The sequence below is a fragment of the Hemicordylus capensis genome, chromosome 5 (assembly GCF_027244095.1).
Source record: "Hemicordylus capensis ecotype Gifberg chromosome 5, rHemCap1.1.pri, whole genome shotgun sequence".
NCBI classification, from domain to species: Eukaryota; Metazoa; Chordata; class Lepidosauria; order Squamata; family Cordylidae; genus Hemicordylus; species Hemicordylus capensis.
Window position 1 is genome coordinate 247,342,438 of NC_069661.1, and position 19,511 is coordinate 247,361,948.

Genomic DNA, 19,511 nt, shown 5'->3' on the forward strand with positions numbered 1-19,511 from the left:
GTTGCTATATGCCCATGACCTTCACTCAGCACAGTTTACTGTGTGCATTGTTTGAACAACCACTGAGCCATTTTACCTTTGTTTGCTCTCTTTTCAGCCATCTTGATTTCAACCTTGAAAGGACCTTGTTTTTCTTCATTGCTGGGAGGTACGAGTTTTCCAACAAAGGAGCAGACATGTTTTTAGAAGCTTTATCAAGGTTAAACTTCTTATTGAGGGTAAGATAAAAAAAATTACGCACATATAAGACTAGTCAGTCCAGTATTATCTACCTATCAGGCAGTGACTCTTCAAGATCTCTGGCACAGGTCTTTCTCAGCCACTGTACCTGAGGTTCATTAACAAAAGTTGCTAAGGACTGAATAGGTGTGAAATCATGCTTCGCTACCAAGCTATAGGCTGTCCCTCCCTCAAATGAATGAACTACAGGCATTGGATTTTTAAAAGCCCACATGTGCAAACCATATGGATTTCTGGTCCATTGCCTTTTCTGCTCAGCCATCTCAAATTTGGTAGTTCAAAGAAGATACCCATTACTCAGTATCTCAGTTCAAGCCATTGTAAAAAAATGGATACTAGATTTAAACAAATCATGTGAGTTCCCAGTGGATCTCTTTGTCTACTGAGTGTGTAGCAAAATAAAAAGGTGCAGAACCTAGGGTTGAGCTGAAACTGGAGCATGTTCCATGGTGGGGGGTGGGGGTAGACATCGCCCTGCAACATGCAACCCTCCCCCCCCCATTTATTAGCTGGAAAGTTTTCAAAATGAAGTGAACATGTTTACCTATTCAGAATCTAGTTAGCAAGCATTGCCATTGCTAAGACCTGGCATTATGACATCATCACCACATAGGTAAATATGACTAACCACATGGCATCATCAGAAAACATATTCAGAGTGAGGGCAAAACTTCCTACAAATACCTACAATTTGGTTTTGAGATGGTGTCATGTTGCCAGAACTGATTTACTGCATGATGTCATCACATCATTGTGCTGTTTATGTGATTCCTGATTGGCTAGGATTGACTCAGGAAGAAGCTCATGGTCTCTCCCCACCCCTCCACCCCACCTTCCTTACAAAAATACTAAAGCGCCAGTTTGGGGAAAGAAGCATCTATGAACGGAAGGCAAAAAGTGTGTTAAAAAGATAACCAGGGAGAAAGAATGTGTCCCCTTAAAAGATTGATTATTTGTTACTGCCATTGCTGGAAAACCACTAAAATGTTCATTTAAAAGAAGCATCCCCCTTTCTCCCCCACATTTTGGAAGTCCCATAGAAAGTTATGCTAATGATATTGAAACTACTTTTTGCTTTCCTTGTATTTTTAATCCACTGATAAACTTTCAGATTTATTGTAGGAAAAATTTGGTGGCAATGCAATGCTTGTTGAGCAACTAGTACTGTGTCATTAGCTTAGATGTGGGCCATGACTTCCTAGTTGCAAAAAGATTTGGGAAGAGAATTTCAAAGAATATTTTTTCCCCTCAGGTGCACAGGAGTGATGTCACGGTCGTTGTATTCTTCATAATGCCAGCAAGCACCAACAACTTCAACGTGGAAACCCTGAAAGGCCAGGCAGTCCGGAAGCAGCTATGGTAAGCATCACTTTCTTTTGGTTTCTGTGTGATGAAACAGAAGGAAGAAGGATTGGGTATCTCTAGTGGGAAACATTCTAAGGACCTCCTACTTTCATTACAGTTGTTCGCTCTGTTTTCAGGGAAGGCTCCATATGTTGATACCATTTGCCGTTCAATCGGTGAGCATGTGGGACAGGGCCTTTCCTGTGGCCATACCCAGTCTAGAACTCTCTACCCTGCCTCATCTCTCCTGGCCTTTCAACCACTGGCAAAACCCTGGTCATACCAGTGTGCATTTTGCCTTGTTAATTAATGGACAGACTCCTTTAAGTAGTGCTTTAGCCTACTTTCCAAAGGGAAGAAAGCTTATAAGATAGGAACATAGGAAGCTACCATATACTGAGAGACCATAGGTTCATCTAGCTCAGTATTGTCTACCCAGACTGGCAGCGGCTTCTCCAAGGTGGCAGGCAGGAATCTCTCTCAGCCCTAACTTGGAGATGCTGCCAAGGAGGGAATTTGGAACCTAGATGCTCTTCCCAGAGCGGCTCCATCCCCTGAGGGGAATATCTTGTAGTGCTCACACATCAAGTCTCCCATTCATATGCAACCAGGGTGGACCCTGCTTAGCTAAGGGAACACGTCATGCTTGCTACCATAAGACCGTTTCTCCTCTTGTGGTGAACAGATCACCATGTGTGCATGTGGTTTGGGTGGGTGGGTGGAAGGCAGTGTTCAACCTACCTTCCACCAGACAATCGCTGACCGTCTGGGCAGCATGCAAGCTGTGCGCCCCTCCCTGCCACATGACCAGCACTGCTTAGAGCAGAGTGGATGAATCTCCATGCTCCTCCCGGCAGCTCTGGTAAATAGAGGCCAGGATTCGTTGTTTCGGCCTCCACAAATCCCACAATGCATCATGGGACATGTGCAATGCATTGAGGGATTTCCCCCAAGAGACGAGTGCTCTAGACAACCGTTTCTGTGTGCAGCCGGGCTGGAAGCAGCCTGGCTCGCACACGAGCATGTAACCCAGGTTTAGGAAGTGCTTGTTCCCTAAACCTTGGCCAGCAGCTGGCTACAAAACCGGGCTAGGTGGCATTGGCCCATCAGGATCAGGCCCGATCTCGGCAGTTCTCACACGCAGCCTAACCCAGGCTGGGTGTCCTTAGCCTGGGCCAGGGTGCACGTGAGAACAGCCTCCATGTCTACATGTGTGTCTGTATTTCCCCCTCCAATATTTACATTCCAATACAAAGCAAATTCAGAACACATAGGAGAGGGCTTAGGGGACCCCAATGGCGGTACAATTTGCCAGTCCGCCATCTTTTTTCAAGATGGCAGCCACTCAAAGTTTGTTTGTTTGTTTGTTTGTTTGACATATTTCTATACTGCCCAAAATTTGTGTCTCTGGGCAGTATAGACAACACCCGGTTTGTGATCAGTGTTCTGACAGTCAGATACAAACCAATTTCACAGCACATGAGAGGCATCTTAGGTAAGAGTCACTATGTTAAAAAAAAGTGGAAAGTAGACTCCATTAGTTCTGCTCAGAAATATTTTGGATTTTATCTCTTCTATCATGTTTTGACGTCTAGTGTTACACTTTGTAATCTTATGGCTTATTTCATTAGGATTGCCTTTAACCTATTGTAAGCTGCTCTGGGGACTTTTAGTTAAAAACTGGCTACACACACACACACACACACACACACACACACACACACACACACACACACAAATAAATAATATAGCAGTACATAAATGGTATTATTATCTGGATCCAATCCAGTGGTGGGTGAAAGAGTACCTTATTGCGTTCACATACTAGTTCAGAGAAACAATAACGTGAGCAAGCCACTGGAGCGCCATGATTCATGGTACCATCCGCGCTTCCAAATGCTATGCCCCCATCCCACCTCTGCTTCATATTTAATGGAGCACCACCAAGTGAGTTTATAAAGTAATTGTACCTTTGCTTTAAAAAGCATTCCGACCCAAGACGAAGCCATGTAGGATGCCAGATATCTCTGTGAATGATTACATGCAGAAGAGCTAGAGTGATGTCTATGTTTTAGCAGGAGTGAGCAGAATTTAGGCTTGTGTGATCTGCTTTGATTTTTACCAGAACCCCAAAGTCCACCAACTGCAGTCAGGTGCAAAACAGTGGCACATGGGCACAGACATGCCCTTAGAACAGGGCTGCATATCTTCAGGCCTCTGCCAGCTGTTGTTGGATTACAACTTCCATCATCCTTGATTATCGGCCACTGTGGCTGAGGATGATGGGAGCTGTAGTCCATCTGGAAGGCTGAAGTTGTGCAGCCCTGCTTTAGGATTAACATGCCCTCCAAGTCTATGGCAGGCATTTGTTTTTACCACTTGAGCTCAGAGTCCTTTCACACAAAAATCCACTCCTGGTTTTTCTCCATTCTTTCTTCATTTTCAGCAGTCAAAAGAGAGAGAGCCTTTCGGGTACTGGTTTGTCAAATAATTAGGCATTAAGAACCCTTGCCAGTTGACGACAAATAACCAACACATCCTTTCTACCTGCCCCTGTTTTATAGGATTAATTTGCATTAGTACATGAAAGATAGCTATTGATTTCTAAAAAGAATTGAAGAAGACCCCGCCGCTTAATAGCTGTTCCTCTGGCATGACCCACTTGGGCAGGGTCTACAGACTTTAACTATCTGCTGGGGAAAGGGAGCATAACTGCAAATATTTGAAAATATGAAAAGACTGAGATTTACTATAGTTTCTCCCTTTAGACCCCACTGCTTCTCCATGATCAGCTTATGAATCTGTAAGTGAGCAGATATCACAGCCACATCATAAGTGCACTCTCCTTATTAGGAAACTGTAGCAGTTTCCCTGGACCTCTCAGGGGTGCAGAAAGCTGTGTGAGCACAGCAATAATAATCTAACCTCCAACACACCAGACATGCAGAAGGGGAAAAAATGTTCAAAATACAATAATAAAGGCAGAAAATATTGGTTGGGGGAGATGGATATTAACGAGGCATTTGCAGAGCTTCAAGAGCCGGAAGCAAAAAACACTCTGCTTGGCAGATCTGAATTTTCACCCTCCAAAGTTAGCAGAGAAGCACATTAACGCATTGTTGTATGTTGATGATACTCTTATCCTGGCAAGAACACCTGTGGGTCTCAGATGTGCCCTGGGGATATTGACCTCCTATTGTAAAGGAAATCGTCTTGAAATTAATTATGCTAAAACAAAGATCATGGGCCTCGGTAAAAAACCTAAACATCACAATTGGAAAATTGATGACCACCCTATTCAGCAAATTTCTACCTTCAATTATTTGGGGGTCCTCTTCCATGCCTCGGGCTCTAGGAAGCCACATGCTACCTATGTGTCCCAGAATGCTCAAAGGAGTGCGTCTGCTATTCTTAGGTTTTTTTGGAGTAAGGGGGGGCGTTTTACACCCTCTGCTATCAAACTTTTTCTTGCCAAATCTCTTGCTCAGCTTACATATGGTGCACAGCTAGGGCCTTTATCTAGTTTTCAGCAGGTGGAAAGAATTCAATCTAAATTTCTTAGAGCTGTACTTTCGACCCCCCCGTTGTGTCTCTAATGCCAGATTGAGACTGGAGATGGGTCTAGTGAAGGTGGAGGCTAGATATTCGATACTTACGATTTTTTACTGGATTAAAATCCATCACTCCCATGGTAGTTTAGTATCTCTCACATTACAAGATTCATTTAATGCCTCCTGGGAACACAGAATACTTACTAAACTGGCAACATTGGGGTTGCTTCTGCTTACCCTGCTCAAAATGGAAGTATCACAAGCCCGTGCCTTGGTGAAACAGAAAATATTAGATATGGAGCGGCAGGAAGATTTATCTAAGTCTCCGGGTTTCTACTGTAACGATACCACAAGGTACCGTGTTGCTCCTTTACCTTATCTGCAACAATTAGACATCCCCAGATATAGGTTGGCTTTCACACAGGCCAGATGTAGATGCCTTCCCTCTGCTGTCCTTGAAGGTCGCTACAGTGGGACTCCCTATGTGGAGCGTCTATGCCCCAGTGGTGATGGGGAAGTTGAAACAATCGAACATGTTTTGCTTTATTGCTCCTTTTATAGGCACTTAAGTTTAGAACTAATATCTCCACTGCTGGCTCGTTTCCCAGGAAATTCGCCTAGCCAACAAGTGGCTTTCCTGCTTGAGGACAGCATACCTGCCATTACTCGGAAAGTGGCAGGTTTTTGTGCAGCAGCTCGAAGATTGCGTCAGTTTTTAATTAACAGTTCTAGTGCTGCTCTATAACCTTTCAGTTATAACATTGTTGATGGGTTAGACTGTTGACTTGTTATTTTTTTAAAATTATTTATATTTTAATTGTATTTCCACCCCCTTCTTGTGCTGGTCATAGACCGTAATAAACTTTGATTGATTGATTGAACACTCTGCTTGTGGCCAAACCGGAACCAAAGCAAAGCAAACCTGTTGAGCCCTTCAACAATGCCTGCAGCCTTAGAAAAGACTACAAACCCCAAGAGTACCAATGCCATTCCCAGGACTCTAGCTAAAGAGGGAGAAATCATTTTAAAAATCAAGAGACGGAAGATGGCTGCTGGGCATGAAGATGGCTGCCCTCTGCCTGTTTCTTTGAATAGTTTTAGGTAGGGCCGAAGCTTTGCTTCAGTGGTTGAAGGGCTCGGCCCGAAGCAAGATGTGGAACCAAAGCAAATGGGGGACCCCTCCGAAGCTCTGAGATGGATCCCGAAGCGAGACAGGACTATTTCACACAGTCTTGATATGAACATACTTTAACAATGTTTCATTTATTTCCCATAGGGACACTGCACATTCTATGAAGGAAAAATTTGGGAAGAAGCTTTATGAAGCACTATTAAGGTGAGAAGGCAGAGTTATAAATCTATCAGATTTGAACCTTCAGGGTGTTGCTAGATCCAGCTCTGCTGTTTGATAACCAGACAGAAGCAGTGGCTAGGGATGCCTTCTACCCGCTGTGGTTTGTCTATCAGCTACACTCTTTCCTGGAGACCCTGGACCCACCATCACTAATTTGCATCCTTGTAGGCTAGATTAGGGATGTGCAGACAGGTTCGGCGTTGAATGTGTTTGACGTCGAACTGGTTCAGTTTGACTGTTTGGGGTTGAACCGAACTACCCCTTGTTCGGTCTGACCCTGACCGAATCACCCACCAACCCACCCCAGCCAGTTTGGGGAGTTCGCAAGCTTTATTATTATTATTATTATTATTATTATTATTATTATTATTATTAATTCAAACTTACCCCCTCAGGGGGAGTTTTCCAAGGCAGCGGGGGGAGGGAGGGGGGAGGCTCATTGCATATCAATGCATATCAGTATCATATGCATATCATATCAATGCATATCATATACATATGCATATCATATAAATATGTATATCATATGCATATCATATATCATGTGCACATGATACTGAGTCATATCAGGTCATATGCATATGCAAATCATATCAATGCATATCAGTGCATATCAATGTTCAAAAGGCAGGCTACAAATGTGAGTAATAAATCATGAGTAAATAACCACCACATGTAATCCTGCCTGCAGGATTATCCTTGCCTGATAGCCCAGTTCTAAACATGTGTACTCCAAAGTAAGTCCTAGTGAGTTCAGTAGGGCTGATTCCTTTGTAAGTATGCCCAGGATAGCAGCCTGAGTCTCAGTGTTGCTAGCCAGAGAAAGGCCAGGCAAGCTTCAGTGTTACATCTTGAGGGGTTTTTTATGAAAATAAAATTGTGCTTCATCACTAAAAGACTTACCCTCTTGCATCCACAGAGGAGAAATTCCGGATATGAATAAGATCCTGGATCGTGATGATCTGACCATAATGAAACGGGCCATCTATTCTACGCAGGTTAGAGGAAAGATTCTGTGTTCTTCCCGAAATAAACATTTTGTGGATGTGATAAAACTGCTCTTAGAAAACTAGTTCATGCTGAGATGTAGACCTTTGCTTGGGTGATAACAGTTCAGGGTCAAACTGCTTGCTCTGTTGGAACTCCACAAGAGCATATGTTTCCCCTTCTGTGGCTAATAGCAGCTGGTGGGGAAGACTAATTTGGGGAACTGGTCACAGATTAGTTGCACTTGGCTCCTTTTGCAAGAAGAAAATGACATACTGCATTTACCTGAATCCAAGACTGTGAGGCGCTTCACACGACACGTGTGAATCGCCTGAGGGGGTTCTGCAGATGAGCAGCGACTTGTAGCTGGGTGGCCAGATTGGCTGCCCACGCGACTGCCGGCTCCGTCATGGAGCCGGCAGGGGCTGCAGGGATCGGGGGCTGTGCAGTACCTGGAAGGTCCAGGATGCCCCATGCAAGTGCACGGGGCATCCTGGAGAGACCCCCGAGCCTGGGAGGCTGCTTGCAACCTCCCAGTCGGGGGTCTACTCGTGTGTCACCACCTACTGTGGTGACACATGAGCAGGAAAATGAGGTCAATGGTGTGCTCGCTCCATTAACCTCATTTAAGGGGAGTGGGAATTAGGTGGGCTAGCCGCCTTGGGAGCACTGGGCTCACCTGCAAGCCCAGTGGTTCCCACGATCCCTGGAAAGCGGGCAAAACTCGCTTAGCCCGCTTTCCAGTGGTCGTGGGAATAGCTTCTGAGGCTATTCTCATGATCGGCTAAAATCAGGCTAAGATCGGCTAAAATCGGGAGCCTAGCAGAATGTAAGAACCACCGGGCTCACAGACGAGCCTGGTTGCCTCAAAGCAGGCAACCCACTTGTGAAGCCCTCCCCTTAGCCCAGGTTTGCGGAGTGAGAGCTCCACTAACCAGGATTTCCGGATCGTGTGTTGCTGTGGCATGGCTCCACGTCATGGCAACTCACGAGGAGACCCCCAGCCGGGGGGCTAAAAAGCAGCCTTCCGGCTCATGGGTCTCTCCAGCATGCTCTGTGTGCTCACACAAAGCATGCGGGAACTTCCAGAGGCTGCGTGGCCCCCAAACTCCCAACCCCCCGCCAGCTCCATGATGGAGCCAGCAGTCGTGTGGGCGGCTGATCCAGCCACCCAGGGCTTCCCCTCCGGTAGTCTGCGGGAAGAGCTCTCCCCGCAAACCCGCTCTGAGTGATTCTCACTGATTGTGAGACTCGCCTCTCTATGATTTTTCCAACTTCTTTTATGTTAGAAATCAGGGAGTCATCTTAAATTCACTCTCCTTTGGAGGTAAATAACCTATTTTTAACCTCTGTTTTTTAAGGAGCTTGTCCTATATTCAGAGTCATCTTGTATATAGGTAAATATGGTAGGAAGGTTTATTGAAAATAAGTTTCAATAAGGAAGCTCTGCATAACATGATATCTGTCCATCAGACTGCAGGGGTGGGTTCACATGATTGCATGCTCTTCCATACAAAAACATTCCCTCCGTGTAGAAAACAAAATATAAGGAAGAAGAACTCTATCTTAGCTTGTCAAGTTTCCCTGGTGTGGGCATGCCATTAAGAATGTATCACTGCACAGAAAGCTGTGCACCTTTTTAGAATAGATCCAGGGCCAATCAGAGGGGAGGATTTGATTTGGGCCTCAAGCTTAAAGGGGGCCTCAAATCAAGACACATTAATTTTTTGGCATTTGATATGATTTTCCATTTGTTTTTGTACACAACCCTATCAGACCAAAATGTGACACATTGTGATGTGTTGTGTTTACAGATTGTGTTCTGTGTGGATTGTTATAAATGCCATTTTTAACCTACTTTCCTTAAGGAAAGTAACCTTATGAGATCGCCTGGTGTTTGTGTGTGTGTGTCCGTCTGAGATCCACCCCAATTCAAGATGGTGGATGTGGAAATGTTTGAGGCACATGGGCTAACTTGTGGATCGCCTAACTGATTTGAACCAAATTTGCTACAGCTGTAGGGATACATAGGGACACCTTAATGGCATATTTTGTGATGATGTCATCCACTCCAATTCAAGATGGCGGACGCATGAACATTTGAGGTGTAAGTGGGCTAAGTTGTGGACCATCTAACCAATCTGAACCAAATTTGGCACAGTTGTAGTGAGTGGCATGTAGGGACACCTCAATGGCACTTTGTGATTATGTCATCCACCCCGATTCAAGATGGAGAACATGTAAACGTTTGAGATACAAGTGGGCTAACGTGAACCGCCTAACCAATTTGAACTAAATTTGCTGTAGGGACACATAGGGATGCCTCAATGGCATACTTTGTAATGATGTTATCCACCTCAGTTCAAGATGGTGAATACATGAATGTTTGAGGCATGAGTGAGCTAACGTGGGGATGGTAATTATCAATTAGGATTATAGTGAAAGGAAAGTAGGCAGATTGGTTCCTAACAAAACAACTTATATATGTTAATTTATAGAACAGAGTGTAAACAGTGGTTCTAAGTCTGTGCAGGATGATTGGCAGCAGGACTAGAGGGAACCAATGCAGGAGGAACCAGGAAACCCTTCCTTTGGAATGCTGGGGAAGGAGACAGTTAGGGTGAACAGACAGCGAAAGTTAGTTGCAGACTGTTGGTCTGAGAGAGAAGTGGGGAAAGTTGGCTTGTGGAGTTAAGTTTTCTGAACAAGGTGGATTTAGCTGGTGTGAGAAGCCAGAACCTGTGCAGGGAATAACCACAAAAGACATCAGGTGGCAGGCTGTGTAGTAACTTGGAAACAAGCAAGGTACCTGAAACCAAATCTGGAGAGAGTCAGAGGCTGTTCACACAACCCAAACCTGGGTAGGTTTCGGAGCTGTGCGTGCTCCCAATTTTCAGTTGTGTGGGAGCAAGCAGGTAGGAGGAGGGAGAAGTGGTTGTGTGGGAGACAGGAGCTGAATAGGACAGCTTTTCCTCCTACCTCGGTCAATTGCTGGGTATGAAAGCTGGGTAGGATAGTGCTGTCCTACTGTAAGAGATTGGGGCATCAGAATTCTCTCCTCCCTAAAGGGGAACAGACTAGAGTCAAGCTCAACAGGGTCTTATTTCCCCACTGATTCTGCCAAGCCCGTTCCCTTGGCTGTGGTTTCGCTAAATAGTAGGTAGGGACAGTGGGAATCTTGTTCATCCATTCATGTGGATCACTAATTAGGTGACAAGGCATTTGGCTACCTTAAGAGAGTCATAGTCTACCCAGCTCTTGTCATCCACAAAATCACATCTCCCTCCTCCCACTTAGTTGTTTGCTCCCACAAAATCAAAAACTGAGAGTGCATACAGCTCCCAAATCTGGGTAGGACACTTGTCCTACCCAATTTTGGGTTGTGTGAACAGCCTCTCAGTCTCTCAGCAGCTTTGTAGTCTGTGTCAACTTTGTGTAACTGCTATGCTTTTGGATTTGAAACCAATGCACTTAGTAATACTTGAATCTGTAACCACCCCCCTAATTGAGCAGTGGTATATTCCTAGATTCAAGGTGACATTTTGTGACAACAGTCTTGAACAGTGAGGTTTGTGTGGACACAGATTTGAAATTTCTGGAGATTGTTTTTATTAAGGCAAGGGGTCTCAAAAGCTGGAAGTGGCCTGGGCCTCTCTGGACCTCTGAGAGGGCCTGAGCTGACTCACTGCCCATAACTTCTCATTGGGGCCTATATCTTTTTGTGCCATTACAGCGACACAGCCTCCCACCTGTGACAACCCACAACATGATTGATGATTCCAGTGACCCCATCCTCAGCACCATCAGACGGATCGGCCTTTTCAACAACCGGACGGACCGAGTTAAGGTAAACAGCTCACTGGCTGACCTCCAGACTAACAAAGCGCTTTCATAAACCTGTTGTGCTGGCTCGAGGCGGCTGTACAAGCTAGTTCTGCTTTCATGTTCAGATCAGCATGGTAGCCTGCAGGTGGCTGCATGCACAGAATAGCTGTTGTACATGTGAGCAGGGCTTGTGCTGCACTCTGAAGAGGACAGCCGGAATCAGCAACTCCCTTTTCATCTCTAACTAAAGGGCTTCCCCCCCCCCCCTTTAACCTTCCAGGTGATCTTACACCCTGAATTCCTTTCTTCCACAAGTCCATTATTGCCAATGGATTATGAAGAGTTTGTCAGAGGTTGCCATCTTGGGGTATTCCCGTCCTACTATGAGCCCTGGGGTTACACTCCTGGTAAGTGAGAGTTACAGATGTTAAGGTACCGGGTATCTTTTAATATAAACTTCTTAGAAGCTAATGGCATCTTCTAGCTGCCTGCACGGCCAATAAACTGAATGGGAGAAAGCATTTTTTTCAACAGAAGTCCTGGAAACGAAGGCTGGAATGCTTTAATAAAAGGCATTCCAGCTCTTTCAGGCCAGTGGGTTTAACTTTGATCAACTATTTATGGCAGGGGTTCTCAAACTTGGGTGCCCAGATGTTTCAAAGTGCCAGCAAAGGAAGATAAACACTCCAGGTACAGAGCAGAGTGCAGAGTTCTGTTGCTGCAGTCATCAAAATAACACGCATGGAGATTATAGTGCAATCAGGTAGGGATGTGCACGAAGATCTTCGGTGCCGACGGCGGGGAGGTAGCACTTTAAGGGCGGGGGAGGGTGTACTCACCCCTCCCGCCGCATTTCCCCCACCTGCACGCTGTCATTTTGAAGCCCCTCGGGGCGGCAGCGCTCCTCCCTGCCGCCCCATTTCCCCCATCGGCCGGAAGTGGCCGGAAGTCGCGAGCGCGCATGCGCCCGTCGTGCGTGCGTGCGCGACCTTCTGCCATGTGCGCGCGCACGCACGACGGGCACACGCGCGCTCGCAACTGGGCGGAGGAACACTGCCGCCCCGAGGGGCTTCAAAATGACAGCGTGCCAGCGGCGGAAATGCGGCGGGAGGGGTGAGTACACCCTCCCCCGCCCTCAAAGTGCTACCCCCGTCTGCGTTTCGGGGCCGAAACTGCCCCCGGCGCCGAAACATTTCGGAGGTCTTCATAATGGCCTCCGAAACGTTTCGGGCACAAGCCTACAATCAGGGGTGTAACTATAATAGGGCAAGGGGAGACAGTTGTCTGGGGGCCCACTGCCTTGGGGGGGGGGCCCAGAGGCAAGTCACATGACTGACTCCCCCAGCCGCGCACCCACCCAGGCTTCCTTCAGTTGTATTCATCCTCCGAAACTGATGTGAGTGTGAAGACCTGGAGCTACCAGAACAGCATGTCTTTCTCTAGTACCATTACATGACTTGCATCGTCCACAATTTACAAAACCTTTTAATGATGTTCTATTGTGGCACACAGGTTATATATAGTGGCACATAGGGGATATATACACACATACATACTATGCTTTTTGTTACCACTATTCAGCCTCATTTAAGATTTCTTTACTTCATGAGCTGAGCTTCAGTGGAGGGGGGGGGATTTTAAAATCTTGTCTCTGGGCCCACTCCCACCTTGCTACGCCCCTGAGTACAATCTAAACTAAATAGGTTTATTGGTGAAATACATTCTGTATAGTAAAGACCTAGCCCTGTCTAAAGGCTACATAATGGATTGGGGGGCGGGGGCGGGGCACGGAGGGAGAGATGTTTCCATCTACTCTCCAAGACGAAAGGAAGTGGACTGACTCCCCTCAGGAAATACCTGAGGAGTCAAGGCAGGGGTCATAGAGTAGAGGTTAAACAGGGACAGGTAAGGAGACCCTCACTAACTGCCTCTACTCCCAATGCCCCTAGTGGTCATTAAGATAGTTGGTGCAAAAGGTCAATAATCTCCAGCACATAAGGGCTGCAATAGCATGCAATGTGCACACACAAGCGACATCCGAATCAATGTAAGGACCAGGGGTGGTCCTTACATGAAACAGGGCGAGGCAGTCACCTCAGGCATGAGTGTGGGGAGACGTTTAGTTTGTGGTGAGTGCCTGCAGATGGGAGGCACCCATCATATTGTCCTTTGCCTCAGGGAAGATGAATGTCTTGGACTGCCTCTGTTTGCTCCTGACAGCTAGGGCACTGCAAAAGTTGTGCATTGTCTTGAAATCCTTTCTGCCTTTCTCTTGCGGCAGCGGAATGCACCGTCATGGGCATTCCCAGTGTGACCACGAACCTCTCTGGATTTGGCTGCTTCATGCAGGAGCATGTGGCAGACCCCGCTGCCTATGGTAAGAATGCTCAGACTCTGAACCTCTTTTGAATGCGCAGTCGGCTAGTTTCATGACATCACTTGATTTTGCTCCCCTTTGTGACTTGGCGCTTGATTATTGCAGCTGAATGTGGGAATGTGGCACCATCGAAAACCATTGCATTTGAGATCAGGGGAGTGGAATTAGAGTTCTGCTTGCGGTAGTGTTAGAAGAGGTTACGTGTAAATCCTAAATAGAAACGTAGGCATGGGAAATGACAAAGAAGGAACCTAATCATACTGATTTCACAGGGCTACAAGAAGCCAAGCAATGGTTGGCATTGCTATAATTAAAATTAAGGCTGAGCCAGAGATATTCTCAGATCGGAACAGGGCACTGGAGAGGACTGTCTCCAGGGAGGAGCAGCCCACTAAGGCAATATATGTAGGAGATGGAGGGACAGGGTGGCTGTGAACCTCCTCCTTCCTTTCTCTGTGGTGACGGGTGAAAAGAAAAAGGTGAAGGAGCGAGGCACTGGTGGAGGACTGGCCTGGGATTTGGGTGGAAGCCAGACAACACTCATCCCGGGATTGAATGAATACGTTTCTTGTTGTAGCCACAGGCCATAACATACACAGTAAAACCCAACAGAAAATAACAGAATGTTGACACAATCAGTGTTCCCTCTAACAGGGATTCCCAGATGTTGTTCACTACAACTCCCAGCATTTCCTGGTGCTATGGCCTTTGTCTGGGGATTATGGGAGTTGTAGTCCACAACATCTGGGAATTCCTGTTAGGGGGAACACTGGACACAATCATATCCAAGTTATATCCAAGAGAGTAACAGATGGATGGATAGATAGATAGATAGATAGATAGATAGATAGATAGATAGATATGGGGTGGGGACTTAACAACAGGCTGAAACTACATACTAAAACAATTACTTTGTAGTACAACAACAAAAGTAGAACTAATCCTAAAATTATAACCTCGCCGTATTTTGAGGGTGTTTGAGAGGTGCTAATTGCTTTTTAGTTTATATGGTGAGAGGACAAAAGTAGCTGTTTGATGGCTTGCATAAGGTGTCCTATCTGCCAAAAGATATCCCACGCATTCCATCTCAAGGCCCATAAATTTAACAATGATCGGACCCCCCACGGTATCCCTTCTAATTACATCACAAAGGGGGCAATGTAAGGGGAAATGCTTCAGATCCTCCACTTGCCTCTGTCTGCAAGGGCAGAGGTGCTATTCTGCTGGGACTTTATGGAATATCCCTTCTAGATACTCCAGTAGCATGGTCTGGAATCCATGGACAGCAAATGCCTTTCTTAACGGCACACTGGTAAGATTAACCAGACAATGTGAAGTAGACCTATTTTTCTTAAGCTGGAGATACCAAGCTGTGAATTTTGAATGTTGGACCAAATCAGCATCTTGACCAGCATCTCGCTTGAAAAGTGAGTCACACATTTTCTTCCTATCCCAGAGCTTAATCTCCTCTAGCAAAGGTAGGGAATATTGTTGCAAGATGGTGGACAGCATATTGGTCCATTGATTCCCTTTGAGATGACAGATATGATTTTCTAGGAGGCTACCAAGTTTCTTGTAGTATTTTAACAATGCAAAATGTAAAGGTAAAGTGTGCCATAGAGTAAGTGTTGACTCCTGGTGACCACAGAGCCCTGTGGTTGTCTTTGGTAGAATACAGAAGAGGTTTACCATTGCCATCTCCCGCACAGTATGAGATGATGCCTTTCAGCATCTTCCCATATCACTGCTGCCCGATATACAGTAGGTGTTTCCCATAGTCTAGGAAACATACCAGCGGGGATTTGAACTGGCAACCCCTGGCTTTCTAGTCAAGTTATTTCCCACTGCGTCATTTGTACTCTAATGGAAATAGAGGGCAGGCCTACTTCCATTCATAAGTGGGCTGCAGGTGTACCCTGGGGTATACCGAGAACCTTCCTTAGATAATTATTTTGAATTATTTCCAGTTGGGCAACCAGGTTCTTGTTCCAACCACAGATCTCCACACCATACTGGAGCTGAATAATCACTTTATCCTGAAACACCTTAAGTGCTGGGACTATAAGCTGGCCACCCCTTGAGTAAAGAAGACTCTAAGATGACCCCCCACTGAGTAAAGTGCAGTTGTAAGTGCAACCGTTGTGATGTTCCCTCCATGAGAGAGACTCCTAAAAGAACACCCCCAGATATTTGAAGGAAGAACATTGCTCAGTTTGCTGGGCATTAATTGACTGTCTTCATGTTTTCTACTGCCAAAGTCCACAACCTCTATATAGTCATAGTTAATCATTACCTCTTCTTTTTCACAGTAATTAGCCAGACACTAACTAACATTCTTTTGAGCCTGGCCTCATCAGCATAAGAATTCAGTCCTGTTGACAGTAGGCCTACAGAAGTCGAGTCATCATAATGGCCGAGGCACTGTTATGCCGGAAGCTGGGGAGGAGAGTTGGTCTTGTGGTAGCAAGCATGACTTGTCCCCTTAGCTAATCAGGGTCCACCCTGGCTGCATATGAAAGGGAGACTTGATGTGTGAGCACTGTAAGATATTCCCCTCAGGGGATGGAGCCGCTCTGGGAAGAGCATCTGAGGTTCCTAGTTCCCTCCCTGGTATCTCCAAGATAGGGCTGAGAGAGACTCCTTCCTGCAACCTTGGAGAAGCAGCTGCCAGTCTGTGTAGACAAGATGGTGCTAGATGGACCAATAGTCTGACTCAATATATGGCAGCTTCCTATGTTCCTATTCCCTTGCTGGAACTAGTTGTACAAATGCCCTGATGTGTAACACTCCTGGGTATATGACTACTCATTCACTACAATGAAGGGAGCTATCCTGCTCATAGAAAGGACTCTGTGCACTGATTGGCTCCTCCCATCCCATTGCAATGGATGAAGAAGCTACTCTGGGCGGCGCATCTCCATGAATATATTGCAAGCTCCAACCCCTGGAATAAACCACTGGGTTGGGCCATGTGGCTCTAACTCAAGAATATCCCAATCTACAGTAGTGTCCCTATCTACGGTCTCATGTTTTTATTTGCTGTCTCTTATCAGCAACCGCTTGATAATTCCCCCTGGGAGAGGAATTAGCTTGGATCCTTATGGAGGATTCTTCGGATCTGTAAGCACTGTTTTGGGAACCATGTGCAGACACTCCTGTGCCCCATAGCTGCAGCTTCATTTTAGGGCTCAGGCTAAAATGCAAGCTTAGAGGTCCTCAAAGTCCCACTTCAGTTTTAAAAAAGGGGGGGAGGAAAAAGAGGAGGGGGTTGGAAATGCAACTTAACTACAGAAAGTCTGGATGTCTCCAGTTTATGAAAGGAGAGTATTGAAAAGGTTATTATGTATAATGACAGATGCAAGAGAAGCCCACAAAGGTCAAAAGTGTCTCCATCTCGTTTCCAATCCGGTTTGTCTCCTACAGGTATTTACATCGTGGACAGGAGATTCCGCTCTCCAGATGAGTCTTGCAATCAGTTGACGCAGTTCCTGTATGGATTCTGCCAGCAGTCACGTCGGCAAAGAATCGTCCAGAGAAACCGAACAGAGAGGCTCTCGGATTTACTAGACTGGAGATACCTAGGAAGGGTACATTGAAATATTTACGGGGTATAAAGCCCACCACTGCTTTGGACACTTGCCTGAGTAGTCTCTGAGAATATCTACATCATGTGTAATCATCATATGTAAATAACTCATTTTTGCCTGTAGGATGAGATAGGCTGGTTTATGATAATACACCGACATTCTAGCCATTTTCCATGCAAGCATAGAGGATCGGTCTGTTAATGGAGGATAGATTTTGCAATAACTGTTAGCCATGACAGCTAAACTGCACCTCCATATAGAGGAGCAGTATATCTCTGAATATCATAACCTGGGAACAAACAATAAGAGAAGGCCATTGCTGACATGCCCAGCTTAATAATAAAATAATAATATACTTTCTTTGTTAGCTGCTCCATAACAAATTGTTCTCTGGGCAGAAGTTTCTGGAAGCTTGTGAGCGACCAGAACCAAATACTGGCCAAAAAGTATATACTGGACTACATCCATCTTGGTTGACTCTAGCAGGGCTCTTCTTATGATCTTGTGAATTTGGGGGGGTGGGGGTGTACAGGCAATATAGTAATAGAGTTGTTTCTGAATAAACTCTTAGTTAAATCTATATAAGATTACTTCATGTTTGTGAGGGAAGCAGCTATAAAACAATATGCTTTTGTTTACAGGTAGCAAATTCAGAAGCTCAGACTACCCCCCACCCACCCACCCCGCCATTTTAGATTCATTACAAGAAGGTCTGAGGGCTCTCTCAACAGATCTTCAACATCTATCTTTGGCAATGCATCCCATGCCCCAGAAAATGACCAGAAGTGCACATCTCTTATGTTTAGTAAGGGGAGAGCCTCTTTCAGGCCCGGCACAGGATCCCTCCAGTGGGTGTTGCTGGTGTCACCTTTGTGTGTGTGTTGTTGTTTTTTAGATTGTGAGCCTTTTGGGCGAAAGGAATGATCTTCTTTCTGTTTTCTGTGAAAACTGCTTTGAGAACTCTTCTGTTAAAAAGCAGCATAACAACAACAACAACCTCTCAATTGGTCCTACGCATCTGTATCTTTTAGAGCCAGTTTACATGACTCATGAGTGTATCAGTGATGACTAAGAAATGACCACGTGGGACAAAGCATTTCTTCACCATGTGTGCATAGATAGACCCAGACAGAGGTGGCATGAACAAATATTAGGACACTTCTACTACTTCAACAAAAGTAATCTCAGCGGTTTACACTGAAAAATAAATACATACGATAGTTCCCTGTTCCAAAAGGGCTCACAATCTAGAAAGAAATATAAGGTTGACAATAGCAGCAACCACTGGAGGGATGATGTGCTAGGACTGGATAGGGACAGTTGCTCTCCCTGTGCTAAATATTTATTTTATTTTTTATTTTATTTTATTTTTATTTATTTATTTATTTATTTATTTATTTGATCATTTTTATAGTGCCTGATATGTACATCTCTAGGCAGTGTACAAAATTTAAAACACAATATAAAATAGAGTAAAAACAGTTAAAATTGCACAAAATAAAGTAAAAAATAATATCATAAGAGAAAAACAAATCAAACAATTTAAAATTAATTTGTATTCTCTTATTATATATAAGAGAATAATCACTTTAAAAGGTGCCTCTTTGCAGGGGATCCAGAAAGATGGTTTTGCAAATATCAGGCATGCTGAGTTGACACATCTGACAAGCACAATCCACAGTGTGCTGTTCCCCTTTAGCTTAAATTGATTAGTCCAAACAGTAGCAGAAGTGATAGGGGTTCTCAAACTTGAGCCAAAGGCCATTGAGCCAAAAGCTGGGGATGTTGGGCATTGTAGTCCAAAAACATCTGGGGACCCATGTTTGGCAACCTGTGAGTTCCTGTCAGTCTTGAAGTTGGATTTGGAAAATTGAACCAGTTTCCACTAAACTTGAAAAATTAGCTTGATATTTTCCAAGCCAGCTTGGATCCCTGATCTCTCTCTCTCTCTCTCTCTTTACAGTATTATATGCATGCCAGGCACTTGGCTCTGAGCCGAACATTTCCTGAAAAGTTTGAGATGGAACCAAATGCTCCACCAAAGGTGACCATTCTTACATGTACTTTGAATACTTTACTTTTAGGTGGAGGGTTGAGGAGCAGGAAGTGATGTCAGCCGTCCTTGTCAAGGAGCAGGAAGTGATGTCAGCCATTCCTTCATGGTTCCCTTATTTTGAATGAAGATGAAGATTTTTTTCATCTTTGTCAAACTGCAGTTCCAGATCCAGGTCATGACACACAGTAAA

General features: G+C 45.1%; 1 protein-coding gene across 1 annotated transcript in view; it reads left to right on the top strand.

The window, feature by feature from the left end:
* GYS2 (glycogen synthase 2) overlaps positions 1-19,511 on the top strand; it is an 86,890-nt gene that overhangs the window by 63,277 nt on the left and 4,102 nt on the right. The window contains exons 7-15 of the mRNA XM_053251206.1: positions 98-218; positions 1,493-1,599; positions 6,412-6,471; positions 7,409-7,487; positions 11,210-11,323; positions 11,582-11,708; positions 13,583-13,678; positions 17,102-17,265; positions 19,229-19,309. Coding sequence (XP_053107181.1) covers positions 98-218; positions 1,493-1,599; positions 6,412-6,471; positions 7,409-7,487; positions 11,210-11,323; positions 11,582-11,708; positions 13,583-13,678; positions 17,102-17,265; positions 19,229-19,309 — 949 coding nt within the window. The remainder of the gene's footprint in view (positions 1-97; positions 219-1,492; positions 1,600-6,411; positions 6,472-7,408; positions 7,488-11,209; positions 11,324-11,581; positions 11,709-13,582; positions 13,679-17,101; positions 17,266-19,228; positions 19,310-19,511) is intronic.